Source organism: Falco rusticolus, chromosome W, assembly GCF_015220075.1.
Source record: "Falco rusticolus isolate bFalRus1 chromosome W, bFalRus1.pri, whole genome shotgun sequence".
Taxonomy (NCBI): Eukaryota; Metazoa; Chordata; class Aves; order Falconiformes; family Falconidae; genus Falco; species Falco rusticolus.
This window is the reverse complement of record NC_051209.1, coordinates 9,011,563-9,032,539: the sequence shown is the minus strand read 5'-3', so window position 1 is coordinate 9,032,539 and position 20,977 is coordinate 9,011,563. Positions and strand designations below refer to the sequence as shown.

The 20,977-nt window shown below is 38.1% G+C and overlaps 1 protein-coding gene and 1 non-coding gene across 15 annotated transcripts in view; both read right to left on the bottom strand.

Annotated features, from left to right (window-relative positions):
• LOC119140748 (ubiquitin-associated protein 2-like) overlaps nucleotides 1-20,977 on the bottom strand; it is a 79,141-nt gene that overhangs the window by 19,947 nt on the left and 38,217 nt on the right. For 7 of the 14 annotated variants that reach the window (XM_037372304.1, XM_037372295.1, XM_037372296.1 and 4 more), the window contains 10 exons: nucleotides 18,391-18,450; nucleotides 17,185-17,237; nucleotides 11,751-11,818; nucleotides 9,695-9,884; nucleotides 8,825-9,038; nucleotides 7,119-7,384; nucleotides 5,809-5,987; nucleotides 4,536-4,746; nucleotides 3,352-3,391; nucleotides 513-681 (listed from right to left, as the gene is read on the bottom strand). In XM_037372304.1, the coding sequence (XP_037228201.1) occupies nucleotides 513-681; nucleotides 3,352-3,391; nucleotides 4,536-4,746; nucleotides 5,809-5,987; nucleotides 7,119-7,384; nucleotides 8,825-9,038; nucleotides 9,695-9,884; nucleotides 11,751-11,818; nucleotides 17,185-17,237; nucleotides 18,391-18,450 (1,450 nt within the window). The remainder of the gene's footprint in view (nucleotides 1-512; nucleotides 682-3,351; nucleotides 3,392-4,535; nucleotides 4,747-5,808; nucleotides 5,988-7,118; nucleotides 7,385-8,824; nucleotides 9,039-9,694; nucleotides 9,885-11,750; nucleotides 11,819-17,184; nucleotides 17,238-18,390; nucleotides 18,451-20,977) is intronic. The other 7 variants (XM_037372298.1, XM_037372299.1, XM_037372309.1 and 4 more) reach the window with 3 other exon arrangements.
• On the bottom strand, nucleotides 6,298-6,383 carry LOC119140940. Its single transcript, XR_005101787.1, has one exon. It is a non-coding gene; the product is annotated as a small nucleolar RNA SNORD121A (small nucleolar RNA).

Sequence of the window (20,977 nt, the reverse complement as noted above, 5' to 3'; positions counted from 1 at the left end):
CACCAATCTGATATTTCAAAGTGTCTTAAGGAAATGTCTTAAAAAAAGGCTACACACACACATACACTAAACCTGTGGAATTATTTCAATTTTTTAATTAAAAAATACAAATATAAATGAAACTATGATATTTCAAAATTAGCCACTAAGTAAACCGTTAAGGAATGTTTTTAAACATACAACACTATACAAACAGCAGGCACTGTGGACAAAGTAGGAAAAACAAAGCAGAGGAATCAATTTAGCTAGCATGACTGAAGCAAGAGCCCCTTGAAACAGAGGTTTTTCATATATCATAAAAACTTGAGGGCAGCAGCTGCTCTATCATTAAGAGGCAGCCCAGAGCTCATACTTGCAACCAGAAACATCCCAGTCTCTTCTGAATCTCTCTCCTAATTCTAATTAATGTCAGAAAAGGGGCCCTTGGTGCCTGACAGTCCCATACACAATCACCCTCATGTTTGTCCTTTCCCCAAAATTCCCCTTTCAGTTTGCCACAACTCCTACCGTACCTGCTTAACTGGGAAAGTGAGCTGCTGGCCAAATCACTGGACTGAGGCAAGCTGGGCAACGTTGCTGCATGCTGCGATGCTGAAGTGGTAGATACCACACTAGGCAGAGAACCAGCAGAAGACAGCAAAGGAGAAGACTCTGTCTTAGGCACCAGAACTGATGAAGTAGCTGTAACAAGTTAAAAAAAGTCATTCAAAGACAAATTCCAGTATATAGACATCCCAGCCTGGACACAGGAAAACTGCATTCTCCCCTTGGTTTACAAAAAATCTGACCATTAAAAACTAGTAACAGTATCAAGCAATCTGGCTATTAATGAAAACTCAAACAGCAACAGAACTATCATTTTCCCTTTAAGCTCTTCACCTACAACAGATTAATAATTTTCACTGCTACACATGTAGTGAACTACAGACTTCTGCACTTCATCTCCCCCTATCTGGGATTACTAACTTTTGCTCACAAATCAATCCTAATTTAATTTATTTTTTTTTGTATTTGGTTCCACAAACAGAAGTCATTTGTACTTTTCAAGGCACTGTACAAATCTTTTACCTACAGCTCTGCTTCTTCATTCCAACCTACACAGCACCTTTGATGTTTGAGACTTAGATCACTGGAGTATAAGGGCACATACAACTTAGTTTGGAGAGTTGAGTCAAATGTATAATGCAATAAAATAAAAGAAGCTACAATAAAAGGCCACAATTGAACACAGCATTAAGCACTTTTAATGGCTAAAGAGTTGTCAAATATTGTTTTCCTTTATTTAACCTAGATAACAAAAAGCATTTAGTATTAAATATTACTTTTAAGGCTATACAGAGTAGAACTTATTTATCACATCGTGTCTTTCCAAAGGATCACTATACTGTAATAAGACTCTGTACTGCCCAACATAATACTCAGAGGTTTCTAAACCTATCTCTTATCCTCTGAAGATAATACACAGATTTAGAGGCACTCACCCACCAATAAAACTCAGAGTTGAGCCCTGGCCCAGCAGAAGGCATGTTTCCATACCACACCAGAGACCACTACCCAGTGGACCATCACTAACTTGCAATGCACGTGAAGACAATCTTAGAATGGTCACCAAATGTCAGACATATGCTCGGAAGTTACACATTACAGTTAGTTCACATTATTGGTTTGGTTTCCTTGCTAAATGACCTAAGTCAGGTTGCTGGATTGGGTGCTGTGCAAACAGAAATCAAGAGGCCTTGGCAATAAGCATGAGGGTAACTGACAACAGAGAAGGAAATTCAAGTGACAAACAGTAACATAGTTATGAATGTGGCAACTATATCACCTGATACTTGGGTATCTTGCCAGGAGGTAAGTAACATTTATAACTCTCAATACATTTAGAGCAGAGTTCCCTTATTGAAGTAAAAGTAGATGTCCTCAATACAAGGGACAGAATCACCGTCAAGACTCCTCAAAAGATGCCTGAACATGCAAGGCAATGAAAACCAGGAGACAAGATGGTCAGAATTATAACACCAGCCATACTTTGAACTAAGGGTTTAAGCAGCATGAGATCTGGATATTGAAGGTCAGCAGCAAAGATGAGAGAGAAAACTAAAAATATTATCAGCACATACAGAAGAGAAAAGGTCGGTACTTTCAAATGTTAAGAAGAGAGAATTTCAAAATAGTTTGGATGCATGAAATAGATACATGGGAGAACACTGATTCCAGTTTATGTGCTTGAGATACAGAAAACCCAAAAGTGTTCTCAAGAGAGAACTGGAATAGAAAAAGGGACTAAAAGCAGTTATAGAATAATTACAAAATTAGAAGTTCTCAGATTTTTTTTCCATCACAAAAAGACAAGTCCTGTAGTGAATTTCATAAACTGTTTAATTCTGTGTATGAGAGTAAGGAAGTTTTCCACTTGAAAAGTTGGTTTTATATAAAACAATCTTTTAAGTGGTAACTCTTTGGGCATATATACTCCTCCTGCTCATTTAAATTAACTTGGCACTAACAAAACACTGTTCACACGTCTGAATACTCAACTTCTTTCTACTCAGAAGTATACTAAAAAAAACCCTGCCCTACTAATGACCTATCTGAAGAGATGTTTAAGGGAAGGACAGACATAAAATTGAAGTGTTAGAATCCCAGAAGATGTTAATTCACACTGCTGCCCTTGAAAACTTCCACAGAGCAGCATGTAAAGGTCAGAAGAGTTAATACTATAACTATTTTTAACTCCAGGAAGAGAGCTGTAGGGGTGCTATAAGTAAAATACCATATTAGAAACAGGCCAAGACGAAGATAACAGTAATGCCTGTATCAGAGCCAGTACTGCATTATTGTCACCCTGCTGCAAGGCAGCAAGCTACCCAGCAGATGGAAGCATGTTAGTCATCCTTATTCCCCACAGGCCTGTGACAGGGTACAAGTAGCAGTATACCCAGTGAGAGGTGCATTCAAAGAATGTGATTTTGTTTCACTATAGCTAAATGCTACTTCCAGCTTCCCAATTGAGAATCGGAAGAAGTGCTAAGAAACTTTATATTAATTTAATTTTAAATTAATTTTGGTAGATAAATTCAAAAGAAAAAGCAGCAACAAAGCAGATTCTCCAATTCTAAGACTGGTTAAGCTTGTAGATTTAATAGGGCTGCTTTCATACTTCAGTTTTAGTCAAGAAGCAAGCAGTGTATCCTATGCAGGTACAAAATAAACTCAAATGGGTCAGCCAAAAATTAGCCAGTGAGAACAATATAAAACCTTAAACCAGATGTCACTGCTACAGTTGTGCACGCAACAAATAGTAAGGAAAGATCAGAAAGTCCTGTGTACAACCGAGCTTTGTAAACTTACTGTCAAGAATTGCCTGTGTTCTAACACCACTGTGCCCGTTCTGTAAACAAAGAAGAAATTAATGTCATCTTAGCAGTATATTAAGTTTTCAGACAGAATCATACATTGAACATGTGCTTCATGCAAAATTCTATATTCATTCTAAACTGAAAGACAAAAAAGGCAGAAAATTAACTTTTTACTGCCTTTAACAAAAACCACAAAAAAAGTTGTCTCAAGTGTAAGGTGTCCTGAACATGCAGAATCCCATACACTGCCCATACCACACCCATCAGCAGGAGACCTTCCTATGCACTGTATATAACAAACTTCAGGTTCACACACATATAGGAAATGGTTGTGCTTTTGATCTAATGCAACTCAGAATTTGAACTATCCAAGTTACACAAACACACCATTTTTTTTCCCATTGAAAGATAAGACTTGAGAAGCACCAGTTGTGTTTTGGTTAACACTGAAAAACAAGCATAGTCTAGACTTGATCCTCACCCGTACATACAAGCTAGTGCAGAAGACAAGTGTGACTGAGCCATTACATAACAAAGGTCTGAAGTAAATAAACTTACAGCCTCCTACAAGTTCCTTAAACATTTAATAAATTCTCTTAAAACAAACCTACATTCCATATACAAAGAGAGTAGGTGCTTTTGAATATCTCTTAAGAAAGATCCTCTGTTCTAGATTGAACCTCTCCCTATGCTTTTTTAAATAAAACATGAAACTAATTCCCACTGCTGTTTAAATCCAACAAGAGTAATGCTGGAGGGGCCACAAACAGTTTGGGATCTATTTTCTAGGTGCCATATAAATTTAATAATATATGTTTGGATAGAAAGTGTCAAGTTATGGCAGAATACCATGACTAATATTTATACACAGAAGTAGTTCCTTGTTTTAAAACCTAAGCTTCAGAGAAGGAAACTCAATTAGAATGTTAAGTGTTACTAAGAAAAAAAGGTCAAACAGCAATTTAAGATGTCAAACCCCATAAGATCAGAAGCTCTTATATCCCAAATACAAAAAATGGCTACACAATAGTAAAAGAAAAAACCCAACAGAGTGGACTCAGGAATCAAAAATACCACTTGGCTTGGTTAAAATATTAACATAGCAGGGTAATACAAATCTAACATGGATAAGAATATTTCATCTTTTTCAAGGTCCGATTTCTGAAATTCACTCACTGTAACTGCAACATGGGTCGATTCAGACTGAGCCATGGAGCTTTGGTATGCTATCCTGCTATGCACAGAAGTCTGGTCATAGGAGGAAGTTGTTGCTACTGGGCTAGTGCTCTGGGATGAGCAGGTCAGACTGGAAGAGGTGATGGCAGAGGTTGTGTAGGTGGACTCCTGTACTGTATTGGATATTGGCAAAGAGGTATTCAAAGGATCACTGGAAAAAGTAAAAATCATCATCTTTGTAAACAACATCTCAAATACCTTCATGAAAATATCAGCTCCTATACAGTTATCTAGAACTACCTTAAACATGTAGTCAAACCTACATTATTTATACTAAAAAAATCTAATTATGAAAAATAATACATAATTTTGCTTTGGTCCCTGGTAATCACTGCTTCAAAACCATCAGCTGCACTAAACACCATTCACCTTCCTCCTGCCAGTCTAACCAAAACAACAGTTTATACACAAGCACTTTTCAGTCATGTTATTTCCACCTTCTCAAAGAATTTTTTTTTGCCTTGACAGGATTGTAATTTTATTTTTTTTTAAACAACTTTATGGATAACATCTGGTATATGATGAGAAACATCCAGTCTCTTTTTACAATAGAATTCTAACATTACAGTAGTAGTCTAACAGAGTGAACTATGCAAAGAGGAAAAAATATTTTAAAACATGCAGCTTAAATAATTTATAGAACTAAAAAATCAATGTGAAAGTTCATTTTTACTAGTATTTCTGAATTAATTTCAGGAAGCTTTTTACTGAAGCTAATTTTTGAATTAATAAGGAAGAAAAACTGGTATGTTGGTATTTATCATTGGCTATTTTACCATTTCAGTAAGCTTCTGCATACTGAAAGCCTAGCTTCTTTTCTCATTCCATAGGAACCATCAGATCTGTAATCTGATGCCAATCTACTGACACACATATATGGTACAAGGGTCATTTCTCCTGGATCAAGAGCAGAAAGATTTGGGTTGTGAGGAACAAACCCTCAAACAAATTTGAAAGTCAGGACAGTTAAACATGACAAAGCAATTCTATAAAGGGTAGCTTATCATAAGGTTATTTACATTCATGTTATCTCCAACTTCACATTGACCCATCCAGGGAGACTTTGATTATCATTAGAAAATAAATTTCTCCTTTAAGATGCCATCCACAGAAAGCACTTAGCCTTACAGTCATCATGGTAACTGTGCCTTGATGTTTTTGGCACAAACTTGACCCCTTAAAGACAACATGTAAATGCACAAGGGGAACTCACACGTACTTAACAGATTTTGAGTACAAGCTATTGTTGGTGGCCTGGCTGGTATTCTCACAGCTTGAAGTTGATCCAAACTCTGGGAGTGCAGGCTCTGATCCAAACTCCAGAGCTCCAAATTGAACATTTAACCCTGTCACATCTGCCAATCCAGGCATCTCCACTGCAGAGGCAGGAATCTTAAAGGAGGAAAAAGCAGATTTAATTCCTTTGTATGCACTATCTGTATTAGAGATACCAGTAACTGACACCCTCTCCTCCCTTAATTACAGGCTTCTTCAGTTACTGCCTCTAGCCTTCACTGCTAACTAGATTCTGTGACAACCCCCCCACTTTACATCACATAAACTAACTACGTTCTCGTAATCTAAAATTAATTCATTGATTCTGTGCCCTGGAGCTGAAAAAGTAAGCCATACTGTTCTACAATATCAAAGTATCATCTGTGTCCATCCCCCTTCAGTCAATATTCATCTTGTGGCTAAGTCAATCCAAAAATCACTCTGCAACAGTCATTTTCCACACAGAGCAATCAGATGTGTGCTTGGAAAAGGTAACATCACTGTATTTTGGACCTAAAATACTACCCATCTTAGAATTTCCTGCTTTGTAAACAAGAAATAGACTACTGTCTTTGCTCTTCTTCTCCTTAGCAACTTCTATATAGAACAGAATCATAGAATCATTTAGGTTGCAAAAGACCTTTAAGATCATAAAGTCCAACTGTATACCTAACACTACCCAGTCTACTACTAACCATGTCCTTAAGTGCCACAACTACATTTTTTTTAAATACCTCCAGGGATGGTAACTCCACCACCTCCCAGGACAGCCTGTTCCAATGCTTCGCCACCCTTTTGGTGAAGAAATTTTTCCTAATATCCAATCTAAACCTCCCCTGGCATAAATTGAGGCCATTTCATCTTGTCATATCGCTTGTTATCTGGGAGAAGAGACTGACCCCCACTTGCCTACAACCTCCTTTCAGGTAGTTAGAAAGAGCAATAAGATCCCCCCTGAGCCTCCTCTCTTCTCCAGGATAAACAGCTCCAGTTCCCTCAGCTGCTCCTCATCAGACTTCTGCTCCAGACCCTTCACCAGCTTCTTTGCTCTTCTTTGGACACACTCCAGCACCTCAATGCCTTTCTTTTAGTGAGGGGCCCAAAAATGAACACTGTATTTGAGGTTCAGCCTCACTAGCGCTGAGTACAAAGGGATGATCAATTCCCTAGTCCTGCTGGCCACACTATTTTGGGTACAAGCTTTTGTATGTTTGTTTACTAAGGACAAGCCACCACTCAGTTACCCACCTTGGATACTGGAGTTATCCTCCGTTTTGGTGGTTTCATCTGTTTCTGCTGAGCAGTCACTGCCTGGTTATCCATAGAGACAGTGGGGAGCTGTAACATTTTGTTAACAGCTGTAGAGGCGTCTACTGGCAATGGCTCTTGGAGTTTTACCTGGGAGGAGGATGACTCCAGCCCAGGAGGAGGAACAGGGACTGCCTGTGTGTGTTGTTGCTGTCGCTGGGTCAGCTGGCTCAGAACTGGGGATGGTTCAGGCTGTGATTTAAAGTCTGGTCCAGCATTGGGAAAAGAAATATAATTAAAGCATTAAATTCTGCTCTTTGCACTTCTAAATCTTTATGAAAGAATCCAGGTGACTTGACACATTCAATAGCTATGATTTTATAGCGTGCAAGTCTCTTTCAGACATCACACAAGTTTCACGTTGAACATTGTCACTGCAATAATAAGACCAGCATTTGATATTATCTACTTTAAACAAACAGCCATGGGCAAGCATTATTTAACTTTCTTCAAATATACGAACACAAACCTATCTATACAGTCACATATCATCACACATTAGGCCTCGAAAACTGTTATGAATTATTTTAATTCAACACTGCAAGTTTCATTGAAATTAACTGCACCAATAAATTGTGATTACTTCCAAGGGGTCTGGAGTTGCAATTTAGAGGTGGTATGAGTTAGGTTTTCCTGCCCCTACAAAGAGGAATATTTTCAACACAAAGTCATCTACCATCTCAATCTGGCTGAAAGAGACACTGGATACTGACAGGTTTTTTTCCCAAGTCTTCCCCTTTTGTATTTTTCAGATGCTGAAAGCCAAGCAGCAGATCAGAGCATTGGTCAACAACTGTAAAAGATCTACAGGATTTGTGATGTGAAGGGTGGTTTTTTTTTTATTCAGTTGGTAAAGTACATAAGAAAGCAACTTAAAATGCATATAAGCATTTTTTCAGAATTGCTGTGTGTAAAAGATTATAACTGCTACCAAATTGGCTGCTTATCTGGAAATATACACGAGGTAGATACAAGAGCTAATCACTCTTCACAGTGAAAATACTTGTGGGAACTACACTGCAAAAAGTTTGTTATCATTTTCACTGTTTCTACTGATTTTACGCAGTTAAATGAAAAATCCATACAATTATGAATAGACAAAATAGGTAACCTGCATCATTCTCAGCGCATGTAGACTTCACACTAGGGAAAGAAAACTGAGATGTGATGTACATTATGAAGAAATTATATATAGTACTCATTCAAAATTCATGTAATGGTTAGAAGAAAAAATTGGGGAAAGAAAAAATATTGTACAACCTTATACTCAGCTAGAAGCAGCATAGACACAATGAAAATGAATATTTTCCAGGATTCGTTGAGAAATAAAGTCGCATCAAAGTCCCACTTGAATATTCAAGCACATGAATTCAAAGATTTCATTACACGAAGGTTCAACAACTTCTAAAGATGCAATGATGTTAATGGATAGGCTTAAGTCTATCAAAACTTACTTTATGATATAACATCTATTACCAGCAAGTAAGCATAAAATTTACAATGTTGCAACCAACTGTATTATTAGGATTACAATTTTTAGAAAAAGCTTTTTCTTTAAGGCCATTTTTAACTGTCATTGGCATTAAGAAATCTTGCAGGCTAAGAGAGAGGAAGAGAGAGAAAGAAAACTATGATAGAGCACTTACCAAGCTGACTAAGGACTGAGGACTGAGTAATGGGTGGTTTTAGATCCCAGGATGATGTGGTAGTTGTGGTAGTGGTGGTAGAGCTACTATTGTTTTGGTGAGAGGTAAACTGACCCAATCCTGAAGATTTCAACTGGTCCAAGATTTGAGATCCAGTAGAGTTTGCCAATTTAGAGGATCCAAGTTCTCCAAAGCCAGAACAAAGAACTGCAGACTAACAAAAGAAAAAAAAAAGGGGGAAAGGAGTGAAGTATTAAATAAGTCATTTGAACATAACTATAGGGTCAATGTCTTCAACTGCTATTTGGCAGCAACCAAAACCTCTTCAGTCCTAGGTTACTAACAAATGACCAATAAAAAAAAAAAAAATAAAATTCAGCAGTTGTAGCATATGGCCAGATCCTCTCTGGTTATCACAGAAACAACTGCCACCACTGATTGCAGCAACACTGATTTACTTGAATTCACACACCTCAAAATAGCATGCATTTACTAATAACTGAACTGATTTTTCAAAGAATACATACAAGTGCCTGATTTCAAGCCCTCACAAATGATTCAGAAATAATCAGATTTACACGAAGAGCAGTCAAATATGTGCTTGGAAATAACACATCATAGTTTTCTGGCATAGAACTCTTCACTATAAACAAGTGATTTCATCCTAAATCAGCATGCAGTAAACTCATCTGCTCTCTACTCAAAACTTAATACAAGTATTTCATGTAATCCAAGTAACAACTACTTAGCAAAACCAGAGAAAAAAGTGAGAGAGCATGAGTGCACAAGACAGCAAGTGAGAGAGAGCACACACGTAAAAGAAAGTTTTTTAGCCTGAAGAATATTTAGAAAGCATAAGATAAGTTTTACCAGACTTTGAGGAGAGTAAGAGTTTACAGCATTAGAGCTGCCAGTTCCTGATGCCATCTGGGTGCTCTGCTGAGAATTTGTAAAGACTAGAGCTTGGCCAAAGGTCTGCTGCTGGGGAGCCTCAAATGAGTTGCCTTCTGTCTCTTGGGTAGAAGTCACAGGCTTTTGAAGCAGTGTTACCAAATCTATGCTGTAGGAAAAAAAAAAAGTTTCGCTAGAATAAACATGATTAGGCTGTGTCGAAACTGAGGAGAGCGCTAATAAAGCTACCATACCAGCAACAGAATTATTACTGATTAACAGTCTTCTCGAATATTGCTTGTCTGCCATACAAAAAGAGGTGGAATAGTGTTTTTTGACAGAAAATAAGATTCTTCTAGCTGAAAATTTCCACTAAAGTTAGAATATAAATTATCTTTGCTCTCTTTTCAAACATTATCAAATTTATAACATCATGTATCACATAACTTTTATGATCAGTATAACCAAGTAACTGGAGACAAGTCATAAAAGATACATTATGTTTGAATGGATCATGCCTGCAAGCACATTATATATATTGAAAATCCACATTGTCTGTTGTCCTGGTTTCAGCTGGGATAGAGTTAATTTTCTCCCTAGTAGCTGGTGCAGTGCTGTGTTTTGGCTATGATGTGAAAACAATGTTGATAACACACTGATGTTTTTAGTTGTTGCTGGGTGATGTTTATACTGAATCAAGGACTTTTCAGTTTCTTGGGCCTTGCCAGCCAGAGGGCTGGAGGGGCACAGGGAATTGGGAGGGGACACAGCCAGGACAGGTGACCCGAGCTACCCAAAGAGGTATTCCATACCATATGATGTCATGCAGAGTATGTAAACGGGGGAAGAAGGAAGGAGGGGGACTACGACGACGACACAACAACTGGCATTATGGCATTTGTCTTCCTGAGTAACCATTATGCATGATGGAGCCCTTTCCTGAGGATGGCTGAACACCTGCCTGCCAATGGGGAGTGGTGAATGAATTTCTTGTTTTGCTTTGCTCGCTTGTATAGCTTTTGCTTTTCCTATTAAACTGTCTTTATCTCAACCCACAAGTTTTCTCACTTTTACTCTTCCGATTCTCTCCCCCATCCTGGGGGAGGGGAGCGAGCAAACAGCTGTGTGGTGCTTCATTGCTGGCTGGTGTTAAACCATAACATCTGTATATCACACTGATCCCTTGCTGTTTTTAAAGGGATAAAGTCCTAAATCTGTATAGGGTGGGTATGAGGACAATAAAGACACACATGCAGCAATTGAGTGAATACATGATGACATGGAAGTCACAAGTCCATGTTATAAGGAAAATTTTGCTGCAGTCTGGAGTACAGCAGTACAGCTGTATCAGAATTTTTGGGACCATTAGGCCATCTAGTTTTCAGATCTCATGCTATCCAACTACAGAAGTCTTCATCACACAACTTTAACCTGCTCTCCTGGGACCTGAGGCTAACACAAGCAACTGATTCCATCCACATCATTATCTGCCAGGTATTTGGTGAAGGCAAAGGCAAGCAACAACTGCTATATTTTTGGTTCTCTATCTGAACTCTGTATCATCAATTAAGACAAGTAATTGAGATGCTTATCCAGGAAATTCACCTTCTTGCCAACACAAGTTTTTCTGTTATTTGTCAAAGCACTACATTCTGAACACTTTCTGCATCTACAGGGACAGGCTTTCAATTTTTTGGACAACAAAGCCAGAGCTTCCTCTTCAACAGCAGCAAACTTCTTCCCAGCTACTTTTGTCCTGCCTGTAAGCAGTCTGTGCAGCAGACAGGGTCTTCTCAACATTATGGTTGTTGATTTGGTCAGTTTGGCTCCACTTCCATAGTCAATAACAGGTAACACAGGAACCCACAAAACCAACTATTTGCAAGCAAGGCTCTCGCAATTTTGAAATCAGCTTGACCAGTCTCCGACTAGGGCTGCCCTGTGTTTTAGTCAACATTTTATATGTGCAAGCTCACATTGCTTCACCAAGCAGAAGGTTTTTAAGGTATAGGGAAACAGTGGAAGAGGAGCTTACCTTTGCCCAGGAGTCACATGATTCTCAGCTGGAACAGACGAAGCAGTAAAGACTTTTGTTTCAGAAAGCTGAAAAAGAAGGGGGGAGGTATTTTAATCAAATGCTTGCACTTCAGCACTGTGACGTCTGCAGAAATTCCATCTTGGTTATGTACTTTAAAATAAAAGTCAAACTACTGTTACAACCACTTATGCTGCAAGCTCTGCTTAAAAAGAAGAAAAAAAAAACAACCCATGTAGCCAAACTTCAGCAAAGTCTTCTCCACAGAATCAAGTACCAATTTAATTAGTGTTAGGAAATTTGATCTACTGAACACACACAATGGTATATCAATTTAAGTACATCAGTTTGTGCAATAATTTAACTGAAAAAATATACCAGTAAAAAGTAATTAACATGACAGCTGGTATATCATCAGTGTAAAGATACCTTGTGCAGACATAATTAGGACTCAATAATAGAGCAGCTCCAATAAGTCCTGTTGCAAAAGTCTAATGCATTGCACCATTCCTACTCATTTAATGTATCCTTGTGTGTTACATTTCAGCTCACATCACCAATGGAGGCAGGTTTACACTCAGGTATGTACAGTGAACTAGCATTCGTGGTTCCTTCTTGGCATTTCTGCTAGAGGCAGCAATAACATCTTAAACTGATTGCTCTGCAAGCATGAGTTCAAACACAATAATAAAAGGAGAACTATGTAATTGCTTATACTAGTAGAACCAATCAGATCGTCCACAGCAGAAAACTGTACTGCTTTCACCATGCTGTTCCAACAAAGACAGATACTTGCACAGGTAGCTGGGGAGGGAGAGCTGGTTGGTTACAGTTTTGGGGGGAAAGGAAGTGATTTTGGTTTGTATCAGGGTTGTTTTAGTGTCGTCTTTTTTTTAAATAGCTTTTCTTTTTTAAAAAATAGTAGTTAAACAACTTCCTAGGGCTAATTAATTTCTATGGGCAGGAATACTTGCAAACCAGAATAGGTCTTAAGCCAGTACATGTTAGGTTTAACAAGACAGAGAAATGCATATATAGTGGTTATATATAAAATTAAATTTGCACAAAAACACCTTTAACTACTTTGGTGTATTTAGACTAAAGAATACCTGACCTATTCAAATATTCACAAAGAATCCCTTTAGAATATGACATTTGAATATAGCTCTTCCAGGAAATTATGTATTTTTAATTGCATACATTACTAGCAGCCCAGTTTAAAGAACATCACAAACACGAGCCAATTTCATCTGCCATCCCATGGGCAGCTTTACTGAAAGCATGTATATCCCTGAACATGGTCATCTGAGATTTTCCTATGAAACACTTGATTTAAGCAGGACACAGAAGGGCTGACAGAGCAAATCACTTACTACTCAGAGGCAAAGTTCAGATGTTTCATGTACTCTCCTAGCACCCACTTACGTGCAACACTCATGAAAAAATGAATACCACCACAATTACTCCCTCTATTTCCTTTCCCTTGCTGCCAATACAACGTATTTTAATCCCATCTTTCTGGAATACAACTCTGTCCCATTCATAATGCTGCCAGCCCACAACTGTACTGACTAAAAAGAAAGAAGATTCAGCTCAAGCATATTTGCAATTAAAAAGGATGTTTCTCTATTGTTCAGCCTTCTCCCCACCATACATGTTACTTTAGAACGTGTACTGTACTTTCTGTAGTGTTATGAGACTCCTGCATTATATGGCACAAGGAGGTCAGCTAATGGCATGAGCAGCAGCCTGTGGTCTATAATCCATTGGCTTAATATTAAATTATTTGTAATGTCAACTGTTTCTTATGCTCACGTAACCCAGGATAAGACTAACTGTGGCCAAAATACTGATGCATCCTGAAAACTAAGCAAATCGAGGAGGAGCCTGAGGATGTTTGTGACAATGCAAAAGCATGCTTGACATATGAGAGAAGAAACATTCTCTTCAAGTGAGCCAGCATGCAAAATACAAGTCTCCAGCTACCAGCTTGGCTACATTGAAGTTTACACTACAGCCTGTAGCAAGCTCACTGCTACAAGTTCCAATCAAGCACTTAATTCAGAAGTTTGCTGGGATTATGGCATTTGTCAAAACACATGCTTCGTGCAGCAGCAGCTGGAAAGTTTTATTGTGCAGATGTATTTAGTATCTCTTAGAAGTAGTATTATCAGCTCCTGACAAAGTTATTTATGCTCACTGTACACTATACTTGCAAATCTTTCACTGAGGCTCTGGCATTTTCCCAGAACTGAATGAATAGTTGTGAACCATTTGCAAGCATGGGTCTCACAAGGGTATTTCACTCCATCTGCAGTGAAATTTCTCTGCTTTTATCGTAGTAACAGGAGCTGAAAAATAATTCTCCAATCACCAAACAAACAATATATTTTAACAACTACCTAGCAGCTTCTATGGCCAGTTGATAGCTGAGGGGAACAAGAAAATATACTCCAGCATCCTCATAAAAACTCAACATCAACAAATCTGAAATAACAGCTGTTTTGATATGATGTACTGAAGTTAAAGAAATTTAAAAAAAGTATTTTAGTGGGAGTGTTTTAAGTGTTGCTGCTGTTTCAAATAAAAATTAAACTACCAACATTGTACAGAAAATGTTTGCCTTCATCTTTCTAGCAATTTGTATGTATTGTATTTCTACTCTTCTGACAGTTTCTGTAGTTAATCTTTACTTTCTTCAACCAGAATATGATCACAATTTTAAGAGGAAAGTCCAGAGCCACCTACAGTACCTCAACATTTGTCTGGTCCTTTGTTGTCCATGCCCTGAATATCCCTTTAACAAAATGCAACCTATTTTCACCACAAGTATTTTCCACTATTTAAGAGCATGCTGACAACCTACTATACTTGCTCAATACTCACTACTACAGATAAATACTAGACAGGACTATTAGACTTAAAAAATAATAATAATCTAATCCTTCTTAGGTCAAACAACATTAAATTTCACTTACCTGCTCCTAACTTGTATCTGACTAGGAAACACCACATTTAAACAAAAATATTCTTCAGAAAAACACCTGGTCTTTATCTGCAGACAGCAAATACATAAGCCTCCTTGGTCATTTTAATCAGTATTCATGCTGCTAGAATTGCATATTATACATTTAACTACACAGCTCCATTTTCCAGCCACAGGTTCATAATTATTGTATTTTTCTGCTAGACCAAAACAAGATCCCGTTATATGCTAATAAAATAACCTTTTCAGATTCAGTAAACTAAAAAACTCACTCTCAAGCACCAATTCTATCGGTAAATAGTTTCCAGCTATTTTCCACAACTCTTGTTTTGTAAAAAAAATGAATAATTGGATGCAGTACTTAAGAATCAAGTTCAGGAGAGTCCACATACAGCAATATAGATCAAGAAGGATTAAGAGACAGGGAAGAATGCCTACAGGCAGACAGACTACAATAACTTTTTTTTTTGCCACAGCATCAGCCCTTTAGGAGATCATGCTGAGCTGGTTCTTTTTTCCATCATCCACTACAATCCTGAAAATTTTCCAATTGCTGCTTTCCAGAAAATAGCCCCTTATTCTGGAGGCATGCCATTATTCTTATAAAACAAATGGGCACTTGGCTATATTAAAGCATTTTTCATTTGAACAGGTTAAGTCTAGCATAGGTTCAGATTTTTCTGCATGACTGGCTTGCTTTTAATTGCCATTCCAATAATTTTTGGATTTCCCACACATTTTATTCAGTAGTGATTTTTTCTTCCAAATCACTGATAAAGACACTAGAAGGCATCTGGCCTGGGACTGGATTCCTTTATAGTCCTCCTATAAATGCTCACAGTCAATAATGATCCTCCTACAAAAGATTTATTTGTCAAAATTTGCAAGGCAGATTTTTTTTTGTGATAGCATGTAATTATTTTCAGAACAAAAGATGTAGATCAAATCTCATGTAAGGACATAGTCTATCTTCACAGTTAACTTGTAATTTACTTTAAGACCAAAACCAGGTTTATTTGAAGTGGACCTGTTTTCCATAAGACTACACTGAATGGCACAAGCTGTATTCTTATGCTTTTTATTTTTAAATCCGATGAATCAGTATTTCCTTCCTCCTCTGGGACATTTTGGGCTAATTTGTACACAGATTGTCATTCATTTCATTCACTCTTTCTGAACATAAGCACATGAACAACATTCTCCTAGGTTACAGTGATTTTTCCAGCACTCTAATAAAAATTAACAACAGGGTAGAGATTTCATCTGCTGTTCTTTCAAGATTCATGTGCAAATTACTCAGGTTTAATAAAAAAAATTCTATCCCTAGTCAGCATTGCTCAACACTCCTCCTGTACTACAAATGCTGTATTGTACCAGCAAACGGGCAAGAACAAGGCCATAATTTTTCACTATCCTTAGTCCACCTCTAGCATACACTGCAGAAATAGAGGACAGGTTTAAAAAAAAAAAACAGATGCCAGCTTTTGATGGCAGTAACTAATACAGAAGACCTAGGGATTTTAGAGTTTCCTTTAGTTTTCTCAAAAGACACAGCCCTGTCGTTAGGTAAGGACAGAGATTTCATATTTGTTATATGACACATTCACACATTTCTAGGGATAACACTAACATGCCACCCTACAGGATGGGACGAGAAGGATGACTTCTGAGACAATCTCTTACTCTTCTCAAGATGAATTAACGGATGTTCCTATAAAAGATGAAAAACTTCTTAAAAGCTAAGTTTTCCTTTCCATATTTCTTGCTACCTAGTTTGTTTTCTGAACAGATTAGACTTTAATAACCGAAAGTCTAATCACAAATGCAATTCTCACACTTGTTGATCACAAATGCCAAATATTTTGCAGACATTAAGATCTCTTACCTCAAAGAATGAGAGCCAAAATTGTTGTAATACTTCAGACAACACATGATAAAACAACAGGAATGAAGCAATTAAGTGCTAACTTCAGCATACTACTAGCTTTTTTTTTTTTAATATTATGAAGTAAGCCAAGAGGAACGATTATACAGATTTCAAACAAAAAGCATCAAATGAGGAGCCTGAAGTTGATAGTAAACTTCAGCACTTAATTACATAGAAGTCTTGTGATAATATGGCTTTAAATCCCTACACAATAGTAGGGGGGAAGTATGTGAACAACACCCATCAGCACTGAAGAATTATAATTCACAAATACTTAATTTGGGATAAAACTTAATTTTATCTATGTATTTTCCACCCAACAAAATAAATACTTCTTGATTCAATTTTATTTAAAAACCAAGCTTATCTAAGTATATATTTTAAACAGGAATTACAGCAAGTAACAGTAAGAAATATCATTGCATGCACACAAAGTATTACTTTGAACATTTAGTTTTTGAAGACAACACAAAAACTCTGAAAAAGGTAAATAAACAGTCTATCTAAGAAGGTACACTTACATCTTCATTCCAATCTTCTGCTGTCCATTCCTCTATTGAGTTTTTCCATGCTCCTATTGTAATTTAGGAAAGGAAACAGTTACAAGCTGAAAGCATAGTGTCATATTTCAACCCTTCTGCTTTATAAGCAATCCTGTTTTCATTATTAGTGGAAAACAACACAAGGAGATGGTGGTTGGAAACATCGGAAGCTCTAGAAATTTGCTCTGCAGATTTAAAATTTGGGGAGGGTTTTTCCCCCCCTTTAATTTCTGCTTTCAGAAATATCTTAGCCACTATGGTAGCAGACAAAATTTGTATGAACATGTCTATAACCAGTGATTAATCCCAAACAGTGGAAGAACTTCCTCTTATATCCCCAACGACAGTGAGAAGTTACTCAACCCTCCCATGGGATCTTCCAGTTTCATGCACAAATTCATATAGAGCCTGAACAGAATACAACCACAACACCTGCTCCAACATCCATAATCCTACTTTCAACATAATCAAATTCAAGACCTAAATTACACCTCTGAAGACTCCTTTCCAACCTGTTAACTCTCTCCTCAGGGCAGAACAATCTCAGTCCCTTCCCCTAATAGAGTAATTTTAAGACACATTCAATTCATATAATGGCAGCAGAAGAGTCAGTAAGCTTCCGCTCTAGCTGCAAAACACTTCCTTCCACAACCTGTGGCAGTTTTTGGCACACACTGGAGCACAGCATGCAGCGATGGGAAAACTACAGGAAATGATCCTACAGATGCAAAAAACTGATCCTTTCAATAGCAAACAGCAGGCACAGACATGCAAGAGCAATAAATGGACTGAAGGCCTTGCTCACCAGCATAAGCATAGGGAAGGTTATCCCAGCAACAACCAGAGCTTTCATTTAAACTACATAATCACAAGGAAAGAAAATACTAGAAGCAAAGTTCCTGCTACTATTACCTTTGATCAAGTACAACAGCAAAAGAAATGCTTTAATCACCTCCTTTTACTTAACCAGGAATCCTGAGACACATTCTTCCAGAAACAAGCCCCCTGAAGACAGCAAATCCAGCGTGCACTAATGCCATCACTACATTAGCGCGTTCTTTTGTACACCTTACAAAAGCAGCATCTTAGACAGAGGAGGGGTCAAATGGCACTTAATCCAGTGAGGTGAACAGGCCTACCATGAATATATATATACACAGTGTGGAGAAGAGAGGGGGGTTGTACCTTGTAATCCAAAATTATTTGGCAGGTCCTGAGCAAGGTAACATCTGCTCTGTGTTGGCTCTGTGGAACAATATAGAGTTGCCTGAAACAGCTAGTGCTCACATTTTACCAAACAGCCCCTCTAACCAGGAGGTTTCTACATGGTGCAAAATATTGAGGCATTTTAAAACTAACTAATAATCATATCTGAGCACAGGAAAGTTACTACAATACTTCAAATTTATAGACTAACCCACACATTTCCACAAAAATTTTGTAAGGAGGAAAAGTCCAATGAGCAGCAGTTTTTAGAGAAACCAGTTGATTTTCTTTCCCTTCCCCCGACCAGCACAGAATTCCTTCCTCTGATATTTCTTCTTTAAAGAAATACATCCTGGTATTTGCCCTGCTTATATTTATCTCCTATCAGTCAGAGCAAGGCCTGCCTCTGTAGAAGACTAACCTCATGTTGGTGTCAGAAATCTAACAACAGAGCTCAGAGTCTGCCAAAACAAACAGAAAAAGAGCTCAGACAAATCAAGCTCAGCTTTTAGGTATCCCCCCATCACCTTTGGGAGACCGAACCTATTCAGAATAATACTTGGGACATTTTCCTGATATTCAGCTAAGTGTTTACCTGTTGTTCCTACTTATGAGCATGGTTCTGTGAGTTTGCTCTTAAATACTGAACACAACCCTTCACCCTTTTATTAGTTTACCCAAGCTAAGTTTATTATTGCTTAAACACTCTACCTTCCCAACTCAATCCTTCCAACCTCAGTTATTTCACTACTCTGCATTAAATCCAGTTTGCTAACACCTTCCTCCTACTGATGGGATTTTAAGTCTGATCTTGCTACAAATGTATCAGTTTCCTTTTAGTCCAAAATCCACCACGGCATCATTGCAACTCCATATATCCTCTTCCAGGCCTTCCCCAAGTCTTGCAAAGCATTACAATTTAAGAGTTCTGTTTTCCACTGAAATTATGCTTTGTGTTTTCATGGATCCTTGTCATAGCAGCTTCAACCTAGATAGCTATCTGTGACTTTTTCCTGTTTCCCTTTGTAACAAGTTTAGTTTTAGAAAATAATAAAGCCAATAAAAAGTATACTATATGTTTTTGGTAAGTCTTCAGCTTAACTATTGAGAACTAATATTTGTGACTAACAACCCAAATCAACAGCTCAAATTTGTAGAACCTGCTTCCAGCCCCCATCCTGTCTGCCACTCCTTCCCCCTACCCCTGCTTCCACCTTCCTTCCCAGCACTCTCTTCTGCTTTAAAACTACTACCCCAGTGTTCTGGTTTCAGCTGGGATAGAGTTCATTTTCTTCTTAGTAGCTAGTACAGCGCTGTGTTTTGGCTGTGATGTGAGAACAATGCTGATAGGACACTGATGGGTTTTTGGTTGTTGCTGGGTAATGTTTATACTGAATCAAGGACTTTTCAGTTCCTTGGGCCCTGACAGCCAGAGGGCTGGAGGGGCACAGGGAATTGGGAGGGGACACAGCCAGGACAGGTGACCCAAGCTACCCAAAGGGATATTCCATACCATATGATGTCATGCTGAGTATGTAAACAGGGGGACGAAGAAGGAAGGGGGGGGACATCTGGCATTATGGCACTTGTCTTCCTGAGTAACTGTTACGCATGATGGAGCCCTGCTTTCCTGGGGATGGCCAAACACCTGCCTGCCAATGGGGAGTGGTGAATGGATTCCTTGTTTTGCTTTGCTTTCATATGTGACTTTTGCTTTACATATTAAATTGTTCTTGTATCAACCCTTGAGTTTTACATTCCTTTCTGATTCTCCTCCCCATCCCTCTGGGTGTGTGGAAGTAAGCTGCTTCATGGTGCTTGGTTGCCAGCTGGGGTTAAACCATGACATCCAGCTGCAGCCTCTTAACCCTCAAGATGCTTTCCATCACAAGGCTGAAAGTGTTTCCCACTTGAACAAAACTAAATGATACAATTTTAAAACCTACTCCAAAAAAATCTCTTTCTGGCTCAGGGACTTATTTCTGACATTCCTACAGTTTGTCTATAAGAGAAACACTGTAAAATAAAACTCTTCCTATAATCATATAGACATATTTGTTTTGTTAGTTATGGTGCCTTTTCCATTTACATTGAAAGTAAATCAAGATTAGCAGCAAAAAGGTACTTCGCACCCAAAAAGAACATTCACACTTCGGTAGTTTACTTTAAATTTCCACCAACCAAATGATTTTGCAGGAACTGCCCACACTGATATTCACTCATTCATACCCCTACAAACCATTAATCTGACAAGGGCAGGGAAAATTCCCAAATGCCTTCTCACACCTTCTCCATACCATTCTCCCCAAATTCCCTTGTGTTACTGAAGTTCAGCACAGTTCAGTGACACGTGCACAGCTTAACAGCAAAACCACACTTGGTACCCAAAAAGAAGTTCCACATGTCAACTAGTAGACTCTGAATTCCCACCAATCTGTTTGCTCAGCAGCAAACCCCTCATGTAGACACATCCGTACTCTTACAGGGGTCTGTTTAGCCACACCAAGCTACTCTTACTCCTAGGCAGAATTCTTCCGTTACTGAAGACTGAGAAGATGTCTACAAG